This window comes from Caloenas nicobarica, chromosome 3 (genome assembly GCF_036013445.1).
Source record: "Caloenas nicobarica isolate bCalNic1 chromosome 3, bCalNic1.hap1, whole genome shotgun sequence".
In the NCBI taxonomy this organism is placed as follows: domain Eukaryota; kingdom Metazoa; phylum Chordata; class Aves; order Columbiformes; family Columbidae; genus Caloenas; species Caloenas nicobarica.
The window spans coordinates 6,979,695-7,003,350 of NC_088247.1; the positions used below are offsets into that span (position 1 = coordinate 6,979,695).

Here is a 23,656-nt window from a genome sequence, read left to right on the forward strand (position 1 = left end):
AAAAGCCACATTAAGGTCTCCCTGGAGCCTTGTCTTCTCCAGGCTGAACAACCCCAACTCTCTCAGCCTCTCCTCATAGAAGAGGTGTTCCATTCATAAAACAACAAAAATTAGAGCTTTTTTGTTTTATCTCTTTTTTTCTTAAGCCTGCTTCTGCAGGGCCGGTTGCTGGAGAGGTGCAGTTCAGCATCCCCACCTGCCACCAATGGGGCAACCCACTCCTTCCACCAAACCAGTTTGGTGCAGAGAGAAACTGCCTCAATTTGTCTGCGTTTTGGACAGACAAATTACCAAGAGTCAAACTTGAATTAGCTCTAATTAAAGGCTTTCCGACCAGCAGATTTGGACCCCGTTGCCCAAACCATTTCTCGCAGCTTTCTACATCCCTCCCACGGCCACTCCATCACCGCCCGCACCCGCAGAGCAGGAGCCGATCCAGGGAGAGGAGGCAGACAGGTTACAGCAGGTAAAACCTGGCAGAAACGCAGCGTGTTGCCGTGCTGAATCTGCACCCCGGGGTGATTTTGAGTTTTGACATCCCACGTGTCGCTTCAGCGCAGCAACTGGTCCAGGACCCTCAGGGCACAAGAACGGCCAACACCTAAGGCTGATCATGAGGGATGTTCATGCAAAAAAGTCTGATCGGATGCACGGGGGAGAAGGATGTGCCAACTCAGGTAAATTTGTTAAGAAAAAACAACATATCCTTTGCTGAAACGAGCCCCATTACTCATGTGGACCCACCTGAGTCACCTGCTCAAAAGATCAGCAACCCAATTTTACCAGTTTCTAGGCAAACAAGTGAAAGCTGCACGGGACCATCACCTTTACAAGACCACCAAATTATAAGAGCCAAAAACCCAAAAGCATAGTGACAGCCAAGGCAGTGGTGGCCAAAGCAAACATGACTGAGGAACCTTCCAATTACTTACAGTCAGCTGAGACCCTGCCGCAGGATATTCTGCAGCAATTTATTTCTTCTCCCTAAATATGGGACAGCTTGTTTTGAGGCCAGAGTTGCCACAGAAGGGCAAAAACTCTAGAAGACAGTACACATGGACTCCCCCATGCCACCAGTCACCTGCTTGGAGGAAGCGATTCATTGCTCCACAACAGGAACATTTAGTGCTCAAGGATGCTTGGCCCTTCTCACAAAATCCTGGGCACTTAGTTAAAGCATTTAAGAGGAAGCTGAAAGGGGGAGGCTTTTTCCTCCATGTCCCCAACACGAGGGCTCAAGCACCAGGTCCTCATGATGACCTTCAAAGACACATGGAAACCACAACACATGGGACTACGGACCTTGTCAAAACTTGGACAAAGTTTTGAGCAAAATTTGGCAAAGCTTTCCTCAAAAGTAACATAAGACTTCAATATAAGCCCCTGAGAAGTTCTGAGAGGGGGAAGAAATTTTACACTGAGGGTGGTGAAACACTGGCCCAGGTTGCCCAGAGAGGTGGTGGATGCCCCATCCCTGGAGACATCCCAGGCCAGGCTGGATGGGGCTCTGAGCAACCTGAGCTGGGTGAAGATGTCCCTGCTCATGGCAGCGGTTGGACTAGATGAGCTTTTAACGTTCCTTCCAAACCAAACTATTCTATGATTCTATGGAGTCCAGCTACTTGGCTTTTAGCTAGGCTCGATGACACAGACAGGTCCCACACACCCATATCCTCACCATGGCCAGACAAGACACGCACCACATCAGACAAGAGCACCCAAAGCCCAGCCCATGGTTACCGGCGTGGTGTCCTCCATCAGGCCTCGGATCTTCTCCACCACGTCGTTGCGGCGGTGCTGGCGGAGGGCGCTGATGAGCTGGGCCAGGCTGGCCTCGGGCCCGCGGATGGTCCAGTGCTGCAAGGCGGCGTAGGCGCGCTCGTGGTCGGCCGCGTAGCCGTTGGAGAAAGCCGCCACCTCCCGCTCGCTGGCGTTGCAGAGGAACTGGTAGATGTCCTTCCACTGGCTCCCCACCTGGGCTGCCACCAGCTTCAGGATGTCGATGCCTGTGGGGCAGAATTGCTACACGTGAGGGATGGTGATCTGCAGCCTCCCAGCATTGCAAATCTAAGCTTTAGCAAAGCTTTTCCCATCCCCAAATAGCCAGACTTTGCTTTTCTTTAGGTGGTGTTTGTTTGGAGATTTTTGGGGGATCTCATCAATGTTTATAAATATCTCAAGGGTAGGTGTTAAGAGAACAGACTCCTTTCAGTGGTGCCCAGAAATAGGATGAGGGGCACTGAGCACAGACTGAAGCACAGAAGGTTGCATCCAAACATGAGGAGAAACTTCTTTCCTTTGAGGTGCCAGAGCCCTGGACCAGGCTGCCCAGAGAGGCTGTGGAGTCTCCTTCTCTGGAGACATTCAAACCCACCTGGACACATTCCGGTGTGATCTGCTCTGGTGAACCTGCTGTAGCAGGTGGGTTGGACTGGGTGATCTCCAGGGGTCCCTTCCAACTCCAAACATTTGTGAAAGACCTTTTGAGTTCAGGCTGCAAGGAGGTCTGCAGACAAGCAGCACACGTAACGTGCTCGACACCTCCTATGCAAGTAAGGGGTGACAGACCCACGGGTTGCTCCAACTGAGGCACACCCACCCTAAAATTAACCATATTAATTTAACTGTAAAATTTCCCGCGCTTTCCAGCACAGGAAAAACCCTGGTACTCGGCCACCACACAGCTGCAGGAGCAGGGAAGATGACAACACACTCACCTGTACATCTGCACCGTGGCCACCACTTTGGATTAAGAGGTGAGTCACCAAAGCATCTCTATAAAGATGAACATTTCCACAGCAGAGCACCTACGGCAGCTATGATTGCATGTAGAGCCATTTCCAGCCTAGACTGGTGGGATGACTCAGTTACAGGACAGGAGACCCTACCCCAAGCAAGTGTTGAGTGAATGGAAGATCTGCTATGGGATCTGAAGAGCAAAAATGCAGAGCCTCCCCCAGAAAAGCCCTTGAGACACATTGGTTCAAGATGGGGAGGGTTTCCTCCCTTTAGCTTTGGCAGCCAATGCAAACAGCACCTCATCCTTGCATCTCCTCACAGGACAGGAGTTAAACCCTCACATAAAGCCATAGTAACTAATTAACCCTGTTTAATCAAGCCAAGCAACACCTTGTTTCAAACTACCACATGAAGTATTGGTGTAGGTGACCTGCAATTAGAAACTCACTTTTTCCAGAGGTAACCACACCTGGGGTTTCCTCGTGGACCAACACATCTCCATCGCTACAGGGACTGTCTCTCCATCCCTCCGCAGGCATGACAGCGGCGACAGCAAAACCAGCTGCTTACGGAGGATTATCATAGCCAGAGTCTTTCCTGCTGACCTAAAATTTCACAGTTTCTAACAGTTTAGACCAAACCTCCCAACTGCACCTTCGGGTCACAGCCCTGATATAGCCAAATAGATAGATATAATAGGTATATATATATAAATATATAAACTATACAGCCTGACATAGAAATATTGATATCTGTTTTTATAGATATATTTAAACTATACAGCCTGATATAGAAATCTTAATATATGTGTGTATATCTGTGTATACATACATACTTTTATATATCTCTCTATATATTTTATAACTGTATGTATATACGCTCATATACGCACACGCATATTAAAAAAAGCTATACAGCCTGATACAGATTTTTTGACTCAAACCCTCCTGACTAATAAATCAAGCTTATCAAGACCTGCTATACATAGACTTTAGTTATTGCTTCTGAGCCAGATAACGTAGCCATGACCCCATGGTGCTCAGAGCGCCCGCAGCCGGTGTTCGACCTGGTCTACAGCAGAAACGCCGAAATATAACCCGCATTTTGCATATCCCTACCCTCCTCCCACCGTAACCAATAAACCTCCCTCTGCCCTTCTGATTTGCAGCGATGTGCATCTCTCATCATGGATATAGGAGGGTCAAGGTCTCTCCTGGCATAAGAGCTCAGCCCAGCGTGAGGGATGCAGCCTCCCAAAAACCAAACCAAGCACAGGGCTTGGTTTTAGTTTCAGAGAGACTCAGAAGAAGAATTTAAAAAGAAAAATAAAAAAGGCCCTTTTCATTATTCAAAATAAGCCCAAGACAAAGACAATGTTCCCCAGCATTTAGGAACAAGAAAAGGCTGTGAATATGCTATTGAGATTTATGATGGGGCTAATTATCTGAGGCACATAAATACATACTATTGTCCATCATGGTTCAACATGCTAGCAGGAATTAAGCCTGGCCTTGTTAACTCCTCCCGTTTCTCAAAGACAAATTCTTCTCCCTTGACATCCTTATGCTGGGGCTGGCTGTCAGTCCTGCGCAGGAAGGACAGACAGCCCAGGTCACGCCGGCACCTTTGGGTATCACACCCCTCTGTCGGTAAGAAGCCCAAAAGCCAACTCGGGTTTGAAGTCAGATCCTTTAAACCAGCAAATTCAACCAGTTTTGGCATAAAAATCAGCAAATCACTGGGTTTACGCAGCCAACGTTTAATTTTATAATTTTATCACTCGACCCAGGAAAAAAATATTAATCCCTGACTTTGAGGGTACAAAGAGCTCTGCAAGGTTTGTGCACCAAGGTAACAACTGCAATGCAAAGAGGGATGAGCAGGTCTGCTGCTGCCTGTTATATATCTATATATCGATATAGATATATCTCAGTGCATTAGTTATTATCTCAGCGTATAAGTCGTTATGTCAGAACTTTTTCTACCCTCATACTCGGGGATTTTTTTTTCCTAGGTTGAGTGATATATAGATAATGCTGCCCATTTATATCTATACATGTATAGAGACATATTTAAAAAAATAAAATGCTGCCCATTTTATACATAAAACAAGCAGAGCCAGGTCCTCCCAACAGTGCTGTCCTGCAGCAAGACAAAGCATTACAGCCAGGTGGAAGCTTTGCCCACATCCATTCCCACACACATCAGCCATATAGAGGCATTAAAACATAATTTGCTGTTTTATGACCTCTGCGTGGCACACCTAGTCCTCCTGGAAAAGGAAAAGCCCATACACTACCTGCTCCCATCTACGTATTTAATACTAATAAATCTCAGTATTTACAGCTGCTGTACTGATGAGAAAAGTTTTCAGCTGGTCACAACTTGATTTGCACCAGTTTTATGCGGTGGCACGACATTTATGTCCTAATGTTCTCGCACAAGATTTATGACAAAGCACTCATGCTCCTACTGACATTTTCAAGTTCAGTATATTTAATCTCACTGTTCAATAAAGCGGCCCCATAAACATGTTTATATCCCTTAGCAATAATATCCCAGGGCATGAGAATGCACCAGGCAGCAGAGGACTTAATGGCGCGTAATAATCTTTGGAGAACAAATGTTCCATTAAAAACAAATTTGGAAATGTCTACCTTAATACTATAAGAACCTTAAACTCATTTTCTTGCAGCTATTAAATGAATTTAAGCCCATATGTTCGCTCCATCCACCACAATATTGTGCAAACAAAACCCCAAAGAGATATGGAAGAGAGACAGATGTGAGCGCAGATTTGGCTTCAGTCAGAAAACCACTGCTCCCTCTGTTCTTGAAAAATGAGATTATAACCATTACATGACAAGTTGTGGCTGCACGCTGCCAACTATTACTGCTCAAGCCATTTACAGTAACTTAATTCGCTTGTTCAAAAATAAAATAAAATGCTAATGCTTATAATAAGCTTACAGTCCTATTATTTCTATATTTCCGGAAGCCCTACAGGTTACTCTGTAGAGCACTAATAGTGCCAGAGCATCCTGTTGGGATGGAAAGGTGCACACCAGGGTGCATGGAGCAAAAAAACCATTTCCACCTCGGGTACCAGGTCCTCCTCACCCACCAAACCAGGTGGGCCTTCTCCCACCACACTCATCCACACGCCAAGGCTGGAGACAACACTCAAAGCCCTCCAGGCCCCAGTAACCCAAACTGAAGTGGCAGAGCTCGGCGGGGATGGTGCTTTAACCCACCTGTTTCATGTTTCACACGTGAGGCTGGTCACAGCCACGTCAGTGCGATGCTAAAGCTGCTCCGAGCTTGCAAATACCAGAGAACAGCCCGAGTCCCTCTCCTATTTTTGAGATGGGCCATGGGAATGGCCTGGGAGAGCTGCCACCGCCCTGCTGCTAATGCAGGAGGCACCACCACCCCCTTCATCACCACCAGCAGGAACCATCACCGTTTATCGCCCAGCGTCACTTGCCTGAAAGGACACCGGAATTAAAGAGGAGCCCTTGCTGTGAAGCCTCCTGAGATGAGTCCAGCAGAGCTGTGTGTGCAGTGGCCATCCCAGAGAGGGCAAAGGCAGCATCTGAAGGATGCAGGACATCCATCATGTCTTGGGTACCTGGACAAGTGGCATTTCAACTGGCATGGCCTAAACATTGCGATGAACCAACTCTGTATTATAAAGGTGGTAATAAGCCTGCAGCGGTGAAGAACTCCCCTTCAAGCCAGGACAAGGCCTGTACACAAGGAAAGGCAAAGCCTGAGGGTGGGTGTATGTACACGGGAACACGGGTGCATGCAGGGTGCACTAAAGTCACCGGGTTTGTTCATCCTGGAGAAGAGGAGACTGAGGGGAGAGCTCATGGCGGCCACAGCTTCCTCACAAGGGGAGCAGGAGGGGCAGGGCTGAGCTCTTCTCTCTGGTGACCAGTGACAGAACCCGAGGGAACGGCAGGAAGATGTGCCAGGGGAGGGTCAGGGTGGACATGAGGAAAAGGTTCTTCCCCCAGAGGGTGCTGGACACTGGAACAGGCTCCCCAGGGAGGTGTCCCGGCCCCAACCTGACAGTGTTCAAGAAGAGACTGGACAACGTCCTCAGACACACGGTGTGACCTGTGGGGTTGTCCTGTGCAGGGACAGGAGCTGGACTAGATGATCCTTGTGGGTCCTTCCAACTCAGGACATTCTATGATCCTAGGCAGGCCTACAGTCAACAGAGCAAATGTAGACAGTCCTGCTCGCACGGGCAGGATGGACAGATGCCTGCAGAGCAGTGCAAGCGAGCAGCAACGCTGAATATGTGTTCAGCTCATCTGATGCTGAGCTGAAAGAAGGACCTTTGTGGAGAGGCAGGGCAGGTCTATAAACAGGTCTCTCGCCTCCAACCATGCTGCTTGTCCCAGTCTTCCTCAGAAATGTTATTTCAACAACCTCCAGTTGCTTATTTTGGATCTGATTCAAGGTTTTCCCCACTTGTTTCCAACTCCTTTGGATGTCTCCTGCCTCACTGCATGTGCACAGTTTCACATAGACAAAGCAGTCACCCCTTCCACTCATGAACGTTGCTGAGGTGGTCATCACACAAGTGCATGGGACTCAACCATGCTTTAATGGTTTGTTCAGGATAAGCCTCACTCATCTCTGACATTGCTTTTTCACATCTTCAAGTAAACTTGAGAAGAGTGGAAGAGCTAACCCACCAGAAGGCTACACCCAAGCACCTGATAGCAGATACGGTAAAGTCTAACCACAGCCCAGCCACAGAGGAGCTTTGGTTCCTTCCTCTCCCCACCCTCTCACAAACAAAAAAACACTATTATTTTCATTTTCAGAGCTCAAGCCAAAAGTAATTTGTTATTTTTCAGAAAATTGGTCACTGAGAAGCTGCCACCTTCAAGGAGAAATCTCATGCTCAAGTCTACAGAGCCCTCCCAAGCCATGTGTCCTCTGGTCCCACTCATTACAAAGGGATTTGCACAGAAGGGTTAACACAACATCAGTTCAAGTCTTATACAGCTGGGAAGGAAAGGCCAGGAGATCCTTCACAACCTGTGGCACACATGTGGTCTCATCTAGTGAGCAGCCCATCTGCCCAGGCTTCCAGAGCCAGCTTCATGAACTTCCAGAAAGGCTGGATTTCAGGAAATCCACACTCCGTCCCTTCATTCACAGGGATGAGTCCCACCAGTGCGCCCATGACACCTGCGGGAACTGACCTCCACCATCCCAGCACCAACCTGAGCTAAAGCACCTGGAGCTTCCGCCACCTGCCTAGTAACACAGGTATCCCAGAGCTGGGCAATATTAATTGCTACATCCACTCAACACACAGACCAATGGCTTGTTCATCAACACGATCCAGACCTCTCATAATATAGACATTGAAATTCAACTTTTCTCTGCAAAAGGACACAATTTGCCATCACCGAGTCCTCACCCTACATGGGAAGAGCTGCCATTTCATCACTTTCTCCATCTGCCCATTCCAGAGCACATGACACCATGTGAAATGATAAATCCTGACCGCAACAAACTGGCTGGATTTCGACACTTGCACAGACCCGGAGGATGAAACATCATGGGTGGAGAGCACAGCTCAAGGGCACACAAGTCAGACAGGAGAACCACCACGGTGATGCAGCCCAACCCTCCCTTTTTCAGATAAAAGCTCCAAATCACTGCGAACCGAGCTCTGTGCCTGAGCTCATCCCACCCACCTCCTCCAAATATCACCCTGACTCATGCAAAACAGCCACAGCCTATTTTTACCTCCCAGCACACACCAAGCACCTGCATGAGCAACTGAGCCAGGATGCAGCACATCCCAGCTCCACTTGACAGGACACGACAGCTCAGCCAAACCAGCATGTAGAAATCCCAAATCCCTCACACAAATACCTTTCTGAAATGTGAAAGTTTCACCATTCTCCCCACAAAAACAGGGCAGGTTGTTGGAAACTAAATGCAAACCTCTCACCCAAATATATTTCATGTCCTAAATGAGGAGGTTTGGAAGATGCTCAAGGTCCTGCACTTGGGTTGGGGCAAACCCCAGTACCAGTACAGGCTGGGGATGAAGGGATTGAGAGCAGCCCTGATGAGAAGGACTTGGGGATGCTGGGGGATGAAATATTGGACATAAGCCGGCAATGGGCGCTTGCAGCCCAGAAGGACATTTGTATCTTGGGCTGCATCACCAGCAGCATGTCCAGCAGGTGGAGGGAGGTGATTCTGCCCCTCTGCTCCACTCTGGTGAGAACCCCCTGCAGTTCTGCGTCCAGCTCTGGAGCCCTCAGCACAGGACAGACATGGACCTGCTGGAGAGGGGCCAGAGGAGCCACAGGAATGATCCGAGGCTGGAACAGCTCTGCTGGGAGGACAGGCTGAGAGAGCTGGGGTTGTTCAGCCTGGAGAAAAGAAGCTCTGGGGAGACCTTACAGCAGCCTTCTAGTACCTAAAAGGACCTACAAGAAAGATGGAGAGGGACTTTGAACAAGGACATGTAGTGACAGGACAATGAGTAATGGATTTAAACTGAAAGAGGGTAGATTTAGATTAGATATAAAGAAGAAATTCTTCCCCATGAAGGTGGTGAGGCACTGGAACAGGCTGCCCAGAGAAGCTGTGGATGCCCCATCCCTGGAAGTGTTCAAGGATGGGTTGGATGGGCCTTTAAGGAACCTGGTCCAGCAGAAGGTGTCCCTGCCCATGGGAGGGGTGGCGGAACTAGATGGTATTTAAGGTCTCTTTCAACCCAGACCATTCTATGACTCTATGATATAAATATCCAGACACCCACAGATGCCAACCTAAGGATTAAATTCGCGTCCTGTATTTTTTTTCCCCAGACGAAGCCTTGGTAAGCAAGGAAATAAAAAATCTGCCTTGTTATTTGAGGAGTTATGTGTAAGAGCCATGTGAGAAATCACAGCCCACCCAGTGCAGAAACCAGCACTGGGGTTTTTTTGGCAAAAAACTCGTGGACTCAGTGTGTTTTTCTGCAAGGACAACCCTCCTCTCCCTGCCGAGCTGCCCTGCCTCCAACACTCACACCTACACCTTAATGGGCAAGGCACAAATCCAGATCCCCTATTAAATTAATCCAGGGGCCTCCTAGGAATTTTAACCATGGAATAATTTTTTTTTCTTTTTTTTTTCCCCCCATTTTTTAAGCAGATTTGAGATCAAATGTACCAGCTCCCCAGGGCAGATCTGCAGAGCCCTGCACACATTGGGGATAGATGGCTCAGTTAGCAACACGATCAAGCACTGGTCTTCAGGCCTGCTAAAGCAGCAAGGCTGAGTAGCAAGATATGATAAACCTGCACATGATTCAGTTTCCTCCTCTTTACACAGAACAGCAGCCTCCCTCATTTGCATTTTCCAAGGCTCCCTTTCACCATTGAGCCTCGGTCAGCTCCTGCATATGCCCTTTGGAAACCACGCAGCTTCCCAAAAGGTCAAGGATGAGTTTGGGGCCAATCTGAGCAAAGTTTTAAACCAAGTGCTTTAAGGAATATGTTTTTTCAAATAGTCCTGAGACACCACCCCACAGCTCCCACAGCAGAGCTCTGCGCTGCAGATGAAGGGTTGTTTCATCCCACCCTGAAGTGGAGCATCATGTTAATGTTGGAGCAAATATAGCTTAAGACACAGAGCTCCTGTGCAGCCGAATAAGCTCCAGCGAGGGAGTATCCCTGTTTAAATGCTCAGCTGTGCCACAGCATCCATGTTGTGCCCAGCATACCCCTTCCCCTTCCAATTTAACAAGCTCCTTTTCTGCCTAGGTCTCACTTTGCAGAGGTGGACAGGCTGATGTTAGAGGACCAGCAGTCATCCGTCTGTAGATCATTAAGCTGCAGATACCAGAAGAGAGACTCCTCTGAAATTAAAAAAAACCAACACAACCACAAACAAAACCCAACACATTCTGCCTCTCTGTTTTGGCAGGTAGACAAGACATTAATCCCTCATCTCACGCTCTGCCTGCCAGAGTCATATTAGGGTTTGCAAACAAGCACAAGGCTGCTCCTCGCCAAGCATAACCGCAATTACCAAATTATGTGAGCAGCAATGGGCACACCTGCCCTCCTGAGACGCTGCCAGCCATCTCTGCCCTACCTGTGGTCTGGGCACAAAACCTTGAGGTCACAGTTGGAGACTGGTGACGCTTTTAAACCCATCGCTCCTCCCCATGCTCTGCAGATTTGCAGAAGAGACAGAGTCCCCATGGGTGTGTTTCCACAGCAGCTCCTCCACCCTCACCCTGCTTCCCAGCGTGATGCTCCTGCCACCAAGCTGTGACCTGCTGGGAAGCTGATCGAAGGGAAAGAACACCTCTGCAAAACAAAACCACTACACTAGGTGCCTTTCATCTCATTTACCCATATGAGCACTAAGGAAGGGTCCTGAAGTAGCATCCAGTGCCAGGGAGTCACCCTGTAGACCTGCAAGTGCCATCCCTGCAGCTGGGTTTCCCTATTTAAAATCGCAGTTGACTAGGAAACAACATCAGGCTTAAGAATATCCACTGCTGGGTTGTTTCCATGCACTCTCTTCCCTTCATTAGGGGATGGATCTACAGAAGAGATTACAGTTATGCGTGGGCTTGTTCAGTCAATGTGCTGTCTCTTTAAAAGAAGAGAATCAAGTAATTTTACTCTGATAAGCATCTTCCAACACTAAACATAAATGAGTATCTGATTCCACATGAGGACAAGCCTTCAATGACCCAAGATGTCCTGATGCGAACTGCCAATACACCCGCTGTTCGTATTCACAGGGGATGCCCTGGAGCTGCAGCACAGGGCCAGGCTCTCCAGGGCACAGGGCTTTCCAGCAAAGCTCTTGTCCCTCTTCCAACACCCTTACCGACCTCTTTTGGAGCAGACCAAGCTCAGGCTTAGCCCTGGTTCTACAGCAACTGAGCTACTCCCTACAAATCGCCAGCAGAGATGATCCCAGCTCCAAGTGTGATGACAGCTGAGCATCTCAACAGCTGAGCAACCAAGACCCCAAATCCCAACACTCTCCCCATCTTTTCAGCCTCATCCTTCAACTCCCCACTCTGCTTTCGATCCTGAGCCATTTTCAGTACATGCTCGTCTACCTGCAGTCAAGCCTCAGCTCCATCTTGGCTGCAAAGAACAGTTTATTTCCCCGATTATTCAACCAGAGGCTTTCTGGCTTCACTCTCACCACCCACTGCAATAATGTGCAATTACCAGACTTGAAGAAAAATAAAAGGGAAGCGGCATCTCATGCCAGGCCAGCACTGCCAAGATCTGTTCTTCAGCCTTTTAACTCAAAAAAAAAAAAAAAAAAAAAAAAAAAAAAATCACCAAACTCTCTTCTTCCCTCTTAGCATGTCACTTCAGGTAGCTTCTTCTATACACAGGAGGTTTCATCCAAAACCACACCATTTTACAGTCTTTGCCTTTCATCTTCTGCTACTCAATGGCTGAAAGTCAAAGGCAACACTACCAGCAATGTCTGCAAGATTACTTCAAGTCCATCTCCATGTTTGGCATAGACTGATGACAAATTTAGCATTCCCAAGACATTCAGGAGAGAGGCTTCAATTCTCCATTTTTATTACAAGCTCAATTCCTTGCCTTTGGCAACAGATGAAGAAAGGAATTGGGTATTTGCTAAAATGAAGGGATTGTTTAGAAGAAAGTGCTTCCAGTGTGTAGGCTGTTCTTGATCTCCTAAAGAAAGCCGTCATACAAGGTTAAAACCGCAGAGCTCTATCAGCCCAGTACCCACGTCATTCAGGCACCACACTGATTATTTTTTCTCTGGAAATCTTTGGCAAACTGCTTTTCCCCTTTGGATTCCCATCTGCGGGGCTACCATATAAGAGCCAGTTGAAGCAGCAAGAGGTCCATCTTCTCCAACTATCACTACACCACTGGTGTTTGCTCTACCTTCTTGATTCCATGTAGGCGAGACCTTGGGGCTCTTTCTTGGGAGAAAGAGGACACTGGGACAGACGTGGAGGTAGGCTGGCTGCTAACTCAGACCATTAGTCATCAGCAGCTCTTCCCAGACCTCTGAACCATTTAATCCTGGGAGAATCATCAGCATTTGCCGCCTTGGCTGGAACACGTCCACATTGAGGACACGGGTCTTGTTTTAACACTGGCCTCCCAAGCTACTGCTATTTTTAGGTCGGGGCTGTTATTTAAGGCATGTATTATGACCAGAGGGAGCACAAGGCAGAGCCACCAGCTCATGGGAAGATGAGGACAAGCAAAACGCCCCATGACAACAAATGCTGCCCAAGACTGCACACATATCTCAACTATTTAAGCAATTCAGTATATCAAGTGCCACCAGGAACTAGCCAAGAATCTGAGCAGCTGCTTACACCCTAAAATCCTCCTCTTTTGGGATGTAGCTCAGCCACAGCGAGATGTCTTTGCTCCAGCACTGAGCAGGGCTGCTGTCACCCAGAACTGATGGCCTTGAAGCCATCACTAATAAAATCCTCCAAACAGGCAAAGCCTCGGGTGCCTGACCAGCGTGACGGGAGGTGCGAAAGGTGCCAGAGCAATGGCAGCCGCCCAAGTACAGCTCCTCAGAGCAGAGGCTGCAGCACCTACGTCAGACCCGGTCTTCCCTTTCAAAGGTTAAAGCTGTTTACTGAAAGGATTAGGAGGGAGGAGATGGTAAACTAGGAGGAAATGGGGGGAGACTGCGCGCAACAGCCACGTACACAGGCTTCGCCCCAGCAATAAACACACCCCAACCCCTTGTTGGTGTGACCGCCAACGTATAGGTGGGGAGGTTATATGGATGTTGGCACATGGTCAGCACCAGAGCCCAGGACTTCAGCCCCAGAAGATGATTTCTTGCCCTCCACACCCCTAATGCAACCACAAACGAGGCTGGCACCTGAAGACCTGTGGAGAAGCTGTGGTCCTCACGTCTACGGAGGCTTCGCTCTGGCTGCTGACCATGAAGGGATCCGCATGGGAGGGGCAAGATTTCCTCTCTGTGACAGCCTGAAGTTTGCTCCTGGCTGTTTTCACCCTTATCTGAAATGCTGCCTCAGGATAAAGCCTGATTTGGGTACAAACACTGCTGGAGCAGCAGAAGGCTGAGCCATGACACTGCAGCTCTGCAAGTACATCTTAGCGCAGGGGTGTCAAACTCACATTCACCGGGGGCTGCATCAGCCTCACGCTTGCCTTCAAAGGGCCGAACGTAATTTTAGGACTGTATAAATGTAGGAGTAGTTACACTGATACAGTCCTAAAATTACATTTGGCTCTTTGAAGGCAATCATGAAGCTCATGCAGCCCCCGGTGAAAGTGAGTTTGACACCCCCGTCTAAGCAGAACAGGCAGTTAATAAAAAAAAAAAAGTCACTCTATCTTCTCTTGTTTCAAGTAAACAGAGTCTTAAGAGTCAGATTCTTCAACAGGAAAACCAAAGAGGGATTTACACACCATCACAGAGGAGAACAATTTCCATATCTGACACAGCAGAGTACCATCACCAGGAAAGAACTAATGAGCCATGCCCTTCCAGCTAAACCCAACGCAACTTATGCAACACCAGTGCTGCAGTAAAAGCAAGACAAAGCATTAATTGGTTTGCGCTCGTCTGTCTGCCTTCATTGCACAAAGTTCAGCTGAGGATATTCAGAGGCAGGAGGAAGTCATGGAGCCACCCAGGCCAACACGGAACCAGTGTGACCACTGCAAGAATGACTGGGAGGGATGTGCCAAACCACCCAGCCCGGAGCCCCGAGAAACAGGGCTGAGAGAGCTGGGAGTGTTCAGCCTGGAGAAGTGAAGGCTCTGGGGAGACCTTATTGTGGCATTTCAGTAATTAAAAGGGGCCCATAAGAAAGATGGGGACAGACTTTTTGGAAGGGCCAGTTAGAATACGACAAGGGGTAATGGTTTTAAACTAAAGGAGGGGAGATTCAGGCCAGACATGGAGAAGAAATTTTTTACGCTGAAGGTGGTGAGGCACTGGCCCAGGTTGCCCAGAGAGGTGGTGGATGCCCCATCCCTGGAGACATCCCAGGCCAGGCTGGACGGGGCTCTGAGCAACCTGAGCTGGTGAAGATGTCCCTGCTCATGGCAGGGGTGGCACTGGGTGAGCTTTGGAGGTCCCTTCCAACCCAAATTGTTCTATGATTCTAATTCATCTCCAGACCTGAGGGGCTTGATCAGATACTGGGCCAGTTTATCAGCCAAATGTGGTTTTGCTGTTACATCCAGCTTACTTCCCAAGACGAAGGGAAAACTTGGCCAATATCTTGTGAATCTGATGCACTAGCTGAATCCACCTGTTAAAGGATGACAGAGAAGACTGGAACAACTCATCTTGGGAAGCACAACATGACCCATGAACAATGCTGACCCCAGAGAATGACAATATCTGGGAGGTGGGGTTATATATAAGTGGGTTAGCATTGCTCACATTGCTCACCATGTATCACCTTCTCCTACCTGCAGTTTCTTTAGCCCGAATCGTTCCTGGTGACCAAACACACAGCACTGTCCACAAAGGCAGCTCTCATGTGGCCTCCAGAAGAAGGGCCAGCTGGGCCTTTCAGCACAGGGTCTGAAATGCCAGGTTAGAAAGCAAAGCAACTTGGTCTGGTCCCTGCACTTGAGCACTCCCCAGCCTGTTCAAATTAAGCCTCTGCTCTGAGATAACATTTGCTGCACAAAAAAATAGGAAAGCAAGAAATTCAACAAACTGATAACTAAGGTCATGTGGAAAAAAGTTACTACAAGTTAGTAACAACCAGCTGTTTTTGGCCAATGAGCCATGGCCAAAGCCATGCAGTATTTCTGGCAGCACCCACAAATAAAGATGTTTAATAAGGTTCTGCAACCCCGTTGTAGATCACTCACCATTGCCCCAAGGACCACACTTTGGGTACCACAGATTTTAGGGACAATGGAGTGCAGTGGTTACTGGAAAAAGTAATTGCAAAGGGAAAAAAAACACAAGAAACCACATCACGAGAATTCAAAGGAGTTAAAAGGAAACCAATAAGTAAAACAAACACAAGGGAAGGCACAAAACTAATTCCAACAAGATCTTACTGGTTCTATAAATGCATTAAACGAAGGCAAACAATGTATAGGTTTATTAATCAGCAGGAAGGAGAACAGAGTACGACAGAAGACGCCCTACTCAGAGCTGCCTTTGCTTTGTACTTAAGCGCTCAAGGATGACTTGCATCAAGCACTGATCTCTCTTAAACCTTCCAATCTTTTTTCAATCCATTCTTTGTGTGCCCCTGCCTTGTTAAATGTGCTTTTCTAAAGGTTAAGTGTGAAGGGAAGTTTAAGGTTGAGCAACCTCAACCCAAAACGAGGCCTTGTCAGGGCTGTCTGCATAGGATAAGAAGGGTCAGAATTGCAACCGCAGCTTTGCGGAGGAAGAACCACACATCCTACTAGGGAGATCATGGCAGCTTGGTGGTTCATGCCACCATTAATTTATCATTGATTTTTACAGATTTCAATATAATAACCAAAATGGGTCATCTTTACAGTTTAATCAAAAAGCTGACAGCAAGACATCCACCAAAAGAAGAGAAAACAATACGAAGTGGAGCCTCCAGAAAGACCTCACGACACTGATGGAGTGGTATGCCTCTGTGACACGGTCTTTAAGGACAACCTTCCAGGCTCCAGCATGGACAAAGGTCTTGGAAACAGAAACCAGTGGTGGGGATTTAGGGCTACGAACCTGAAACTGAGGTGCTGCCAAGAGGTGGGGGATGACTCAGCCTTCCGGGAACAGATGGGGTGAGGGAAAAAGGACGACATGAAAGACAAACAGACCCCCGCCTGAGTCACCAAGAAAACAAGCAGAGTGTGAAACAGAAGAAAACTGGAAAGGGGAGGGGGAAAAAAAAAAAAAAAAAAGAAAAAAAAAGAAGCCTTTGCTCAAGATCCTTCTACCAAGGATGGGTGGGAAAGAAAAGGAGAGGAGCTGGGGCAAGCAGGTGACATTCCCTCCATTAACCCTTCTTCTGGGAGCAGAGACACAACACAGGAACAGGGACAGGGAAAAGCCAAGGATGAAGAAACATTTGAGGAACCAGTGTGTGGGTTCTGTCATTGCTACAAGACCCAGCAAGTCAGAAGCGCAACCAGTCACTGGACATGGGAGCAGCCTTTCCAAAGCATTGCGTGGGATGTTGGAGAAGATGCTAACACCCACAGCCCTCAGTTACTACCACTCACCATGCCCATTGCAGTAGTAGATCCACTTCTCCCTGTTCTGTGTGGGGGTGGTGGACTTTTTCATAATAGCTTTCTCCACAATGGCACTGGGATCTTGCCTGGGTCCCTTCTTCAGAGTCCGTGAGCTCTTCCTGACACTGCAGACGACAATAACCACCAGGACCAGCAGCAGGAAGAGGACGATCATCCATGGCAAGTGTTCGTTGATGTCAAAGTGCTGGTGGACATTCTGCTGACCTCGCCGGGGGGGCCTGTATGGCATGCTGGACTTCTCACCCCCCGACATCTCCAGCGCTGACTGCTTCTCCAGCGCTCGGCTGGTTTGCTTGTGCCGGTAGCTCTGTGCCTGGCCGGTGATGCCAGAACCAGCGAGGGTCCTGCCGCCACCGTCCGTCTCGTTGGCAGAGGTTTCGTTGTCGTAGCCCGTTGGCTCCGTCGTGCCACTGGATGTGCGTGGCACAGGAGAAGGGACGAAGTCGGGAACCGAAGAGTTCAGACCTGCAAGAGGAGAGGAAAGTTCAGTGTCATGGCACCGGAGACGCGATACGGCATCGTGTCACGGTCTGAGACTTGTCTGAGCCTCTGCTCAGCCAGCAGACAGAAACCCAATGCCAGGCAGCGAGAAAGGGAAGAGGTGAAGTTGAGGTTTGGCTCTGGGAACAGCTGGGTATAGTTACAGAGGAAGGTTCAAGGTAAAACTGACCCTTGTTGGTTAAGGCTAGTGGCAGCCCACTAAAAAAAACGAGTTATTAAAGGCATGTTGTCAATCTGTGTTTGTCCCACATTCAGTATCTCTGGAAAAACCACTTTGAGGGAGTTGATTCTTCTTTCTTAAGTTTATGAACATTAGTTTTACTCCAGTTGTGGAATCTGGTACTTGGGCTAGAAATAAGTAACAATTTGAAGGCTTAGTATCTCTCTAGTGGGTTTTGTCAAGGAAGCACAAACATTTTTATCAGCACCGCAAGCAGCTGCAGATGCATCAACTATGAAACCGGCTTCTGAAGCAACAGAAAAAAAAACACAACTTCCTCCTAAGATCTACTTGCCATCTTTATTAAGTTTTCTTATCAACCAACAGCTCTCCGGTCCCAGCCAGTTGCATGACCAAAGCCTGGTGAGAAAAGGAAGGGCTGTTGTGGCAAGAACTAGAGCTTACTTTGGAAACTTGGCTTTTGAAGATCATATCTCACCCCGGTTGAGCCAAAGACTGAGTGTAACCAACTTTAACCTGATTTTGCTTCTGCCTTGGTTACCCAAAACACTCTGACTAGAACGCAAACAGGTAAAATGCTTTAACTTTTACCTAATTGTCTACGATTGATTTCAAAGGTCAGGGAACACCCTCCCATCCTCTCCCAATGACACATAAACATCATATCAAGTTTTGAGACCTAACAAAGGAGAAGCACTGGGTGTCTACCACTGTCAACACTTCCCTGCTATTGTATTTACCAACTCAGGTGTAAAGACCAACAAAAGTTTCATTTTTTTATTAAAACACCCCATTTGAGACACTGTAAAGAGGCAGCTTCTCAGGAAGTGCCGAGCACCACCTCAAATGGGGTCCCACAGCACCACTGCCACCAGCCATGGCTAAAGCGTCTCCATAAAGACTGTGATGACCATCGTTTCCAATTAAACGAGAGAATGAGAAAGTCAGCCTGGTACTCCCCACTGGTGATAACTAATGGAAATCTCGCAGGTTAAAGAAAAAAATTTACGGCACAGCACAGGCTCCTGGGAGGGCTGTTTTGGCAACGGTTCCCATTCAAACCAATATGCTGGCACATCACAGGGCGAAACTGAGCAGGGAAAGCACGGGCAGGAAAGCAGAGAATCCCTCAGGGAAACAGCCTGATGGAGCGAAGATCCTCTCCTGCTGGGGTTTTCTGGCTGCACACTGCTCAGGTTTGCCATGAACACACAAAGACTTGTGCCAGCACAACATACAGATGGGAAAAGTGGCTGAGGAACGTGACGTCCTTTCAATTCAAACAGCAGGACAGGCAGGAGTCAAATCACGACCGAAGTCTCAGTGAAAATGGTATTAAGCGTGGTTTAACACCACTGAGGGCAACCTGATGCACTCTGGAGCTGCCTTCTGGCCACAAAGCAAAAGCATCATCCACGCTTTAGACCAGGCTGCCCTTTAACAGACTAAACCCAGCCTTGACTGAGGCAGGAACACAACCCCATGACCAAAAAGTACTTGCCAGCATTGTGCCCTTGTGGCCAAGAAGGCTAATGGGACCTGGGGGGGATTAGAAGGGGGGTGGTTAGTAGGTCGAGAGAGGTTCTCCTTCCCCTCTGCTCTGCCCTGGTGAGACCTCATCTGGAATATTGTGTCCAGTTCTGGGGCCCTCAGTTCAGGAAGGACAGGGAACTGCTGGAGAGAGTCCAGCGCAGGGCCACAAAGATGCTGAAGGGAGTGGAGCATCTCCCGTGTGAGGAAAGGCTGAGGGAGCTGGGGCTCTTTAGCTGGGAGAAGAGGAGACTGAGGGGCGACCTCATCAATGTTTATAAATATATAAAGGGTGGGTGTCACGAGGATGGAGCCAGGCTCTTCTCGGTGACAACCAACAGTAAGACAAGGGGTAATGGGTTCAAGCTGGAACACAAGAGGTTCCACTTAAATTTGAGAAGAAACTTCTTATCAGTCAGGGTGACGGAACACTGGAACAGGCTGCCCAGGGAGGTTGTGGAGTCTTCTTCTCTGGAGACATTCAAAACCCGCCTGGACGCCTTCCTGTGTAACCTCACCTAGGTGTCCCTGCTCTGGCAGGGGGATTGGACTGGATGATCTTTTGAGGTCCCTTCCAATCCCTGACATTCTGTGATTCTGTGAAAAACATGCCTATGTTTTAGTGGCGGACCTTACCTTTGGGAAGCTGAGAGGTTGGTGGAACCTCATAGGGCTCTTCATCTGCTTCGGTGCTTGACGAAGTCAAAGACGTGTTGGGAAGAGACGCTGGAGAACCACAGACATTGTCACTCTCCTTTGTCCCCGGCTTGATGACCACCATGTTTTTCGCAAAGCAGTCCGTGTACGTTTTGCACTTCATCACACTAGAAGGCACATCAGAAAAGGTACCACGAGGGCACGGCTTGCACCTCACGTCTTCCGTCTCAGTTCCTTTCTTGCGGACACCCCAGCCGACCGGGCACACCGTGTAAGGGACACAGGTATCGTTCGTCTGAAACGTACCCGATAGGCAAGTGCACTCGCGGTCGGTCAAGGCAGTACAACGAGTTTTCTCGATCATTGGCAGTTCGCAGGGTTTTCTACAAGGGTGGCACCGCTCTATGCCGTTCTCATGCTTAGTAAAAGTCCCATCTGGACAAGGGCTGCACTCTCTTAAGGTACTCTTCGTACAGTGTTTAGACACGTAGGTTCCTGCGGGACATTTGTCGCAGATCAGCTCTTTGTTGGTGGCACGGTCGAGGTGGCGGTACTTGCCGGCGGGGAGGCTGATGGCGTTCTGCTCGGAGGTCAGCTTCGACTGACCGTCAGCAGTGCCCAGGAGCACAAACAGCTGGAAGACAGACAGGAGGTTGTTAATCAATAACAGCACGCGACCGGAGCCCTTTCTGCCAGCGATCCCTCGTGGGATCACGAAGCACATCCCAGAGCTGTGGGACCACGAAGATGTTTCCGCACCCAAGGGGAGGGACCTCAGCGAGGTCGGGGTGGAAAAGAACCGGTGCAGATGGCAGCACGCTCTCCCTGACACACCGCCACCTACGACTACAACTCCTTAAATTTGACACCACACTTCTCAGCGAGACTAAGCATCATTTACACCGCAACCCTGCCAGGGCGGTAAATACTGCTAATTGTGTTTCAGCAGTACGTGCTACCTGGCCACCCCTGGAGAATTCAGAGCAGCTTTTGCGTTTCAAGGCTGAGAGGTTCCAGCACAAGCCAAGAAGACCAAAAAAAAAAAAAACCAACACCACCACATGCGCAGGTGGCAGCTTTGACCTGTAAAGCTTTCGTCTTCTGTATTTGTTAATCTGCACTTGTTCAAATAGTTACCTTTCCAAATCGCACACCTGGATGAAATTGGGGCTAGTGGGTGTTACCGGATTATTTCTCAGCCCCTCTGCCCTTCCATAATTTATACAACCCCACGCAACCCTCAGGGTTTGGTGAGACCGCAGGGGATGTTCTTCTTCGAGCGTCCAACCGCATCTGAACCATCTTCAACCCAGATGTGTTAGCAACAGAAAGAAAACCCGACGCTATTTTTAAGCCGTTTGAGGAGCTCTGCTGTAACTCAGTTCCTCATTGCATCAGACACAGGTAAAAGGTTTTGAGACACTGAACTACACCCAGCTGGCCTTGGCTAGATGATGGCTACAAATCTATTTACCTATTTCAAATCCCAGGGCTTTATTCCCTTAATTCCTTTGCATTGAGGCTGCTCCACCTCCAAGAGATGCCTCATCTACCGAGCAGGACTTCTGCTTCCTCCAGAAGACCACGGATTCAACATCAGGTATGCCAGCGGAGATAAGACACCAAGAACAAAAGGCATCTCAAAAGAAAGGCTGACGCAACCTCATACAACATACAAAGCAACAGAAAAAACATTTTCAAACAGCCGCAGGCTGGGTTAGGAGGAAGAGAGAGGAACGAGCCAACGTTACTTTGAATTTCCAAAGACGCTTTCCTACACTGAAGGTAAAAAGACCAGAGACCCTAACGCTTTTTAACGGCACAGCCAGGCACATAAATCACTTGGCTATGTTATACAAGCCCTTATTTTTGCTCTGCTACCTATTCTGGGCTACAAGCCAGCAAGAAAACATTCATAAGGGGGGAAAAAAAAAAGCGCCTCCCAACAAGATGACTCTGCAGAAGACACATCGCAGCAGAGCCGCAAGCCGCGCCGCATCATTTTTGGTGCAGTCTCTTGCTTCCTGGAAACACACAGCACATTTCTGTCTCACCTGCTAAATAATTTACAGCTTGGGATTTGTACAAAACACTTTTTTTTTTTAAATTATTTTTTTTTCCCCTCCTGAAGCAGCAATTACAGAGCAGGCAGAAGCAGGCAAGCCCGCAGGAGCTGATGAGGATCCTGCAGCGGCCGGGCTAATTACAGCACGTCAAATTAAAAACAAAAAGCGGGGCTGCCTTGGCAGGCGGCAAAGGCTTACAGGATGCACTCTATTTTTCCCCTCCTTAAGACACGATTTAACGAAGTGCTTAGCTGGCTCTAAGGAAACCTGCCGCCAGTAATCCTCATGACGCAACCCTGAATTAGCAAACCAGATGTAGCAGGATCCCGGCGGGGTCACCTGTGTTATTCATCCTCCTCCCCATGCCAGCACAGAGTGGGACAGGGTGTCAGGAGAGGCTGGAAAAGCCCTGGTTCTCCTGCCACGGATGAGCTGCATTGCCACCAGCTCAGATCCTGATTTCTCTCTCTGCATCAAGCAGAGAAACCCACCAACAACCCTGTTACAAGTACGTGCCACGGGTCCCATCCTGCTCTCCCTTTTCTGCTCACCTCCAGCATCTTTCCATCACTCGTCTGGGTAACCAAAGCCCATGGGATCTGCACTACTGTAACAAGACTGGGTTTGTTTTTTGGTTGGGTTTGAGGTTTCTTTTCAAACCTATCTCAAGCAAAGATGCACTGGTGCTTTTGAACATCTCCAGATGTTCAGCTGCACATGTGCTTCCAAGCTTAGGGACAACAGCAAGTCCCAGTGGGGGAAGGCTAAGCAGAGCTGAGCATCTGCTACTTATCATAGAATCATTTCGGTTGAAAGAGACCCTCAGGGTCATCAAGTCCAACCATAACCTAAGTCTGGCACTAAACCATGTCCCTAAGAACCTCATCTCTGCATCTTTTAAACACCTCCAGGGATGGTGACTCCACCACTGCCCTGGGCAGCCTGTTCCAATGCCTGACAACCCTTTTCGTGAAAAACTTTTTCCTGATATCCAATCTAAACCTCCCCTGGTACAACTTGAGGCCATTTCCTCTCATCCTATCGCTTGTCACTCGGTAGAAGAGACAAGCACCAAACCACCACAGAAAAATGGAATCAGTGCAATACAACACTAAAGAGCAGATTTGCTTTCAAGATATTTCAGTGGTGTTCTCCGTGCCCAACACAGGAGCAGCTCTCGACAATGAAGCCAAGAGAGTCAAGAAGGACAGGGTGACCACGATCCCAAAGAACATCCCCAGCTCAGCATTGACACTCTGCACCGCTCCGGCAAAGGTGCTTCCCAGCCACTTTCACCTGTTCCAACATGCCGACGTTTCATGGTACAAGGAAAGCAGATCAGGCTGGAGAACACTCATTTTCACCCCCCACATCAGGGAAACAGCTCAGACAAGGGGACCTTCATGCTCAGCTGCCAACAAACCCTCGAGCCACAGCTGACACAGGCATGACCCACCTTACCACCCCCCAGCTTGATGTCTCCATCCCAATGGTTGCATCTAAGCCATGCCTCCATCACCCTCTTAATTAATTGCATGCTGCAAATGGGTAATTTGCACGGTTAATAGCTTTTTAGGGGTCACAAGCTTCCTGAGCACACGCATGGGGGACGTGGCTGGGAATACAACAACTCATTTGGGACCCAAACTCACTTGGTGGCCCAGTGAGGCACAACACCGAGAGAAAGTTGGCAGGTCTACAGGCATTTG

The 23,656-nt window shown here is 48.6% G+C and overlaps 1 protein-coding gene across 1 annotated transcript in view; it reads right to left on the reverse strand.

The window, feature by feature from the left end:
• TNFRSF21 (TNF receptor superfamily member 21) overlaps positions 1–23,656 on the reverse strand; it is a 36,829-nt gene that overhangs the window by 10,188 nt on the left and 2,985 nt on the right. The window contains exons 2-4 of the mRNA XM_065631352.1: positions 19,861–20,515; positions 16,980–17,477; positions 1,741–2,006 (exon numbers count right to left, since the gene is read on the reverse strand). Of these exons, the coding sequence (XP_065487424.1) occupies positions 1,741–2,006; positions 16,980–17,477; positions 19,861–20,515 (1,419 nt within the window). The remainder of the gene's footprint in view (positions 1–1,740; positions 2,007–16,979; positions 17,478–19,860; positions 20,516–23,656) is intronic.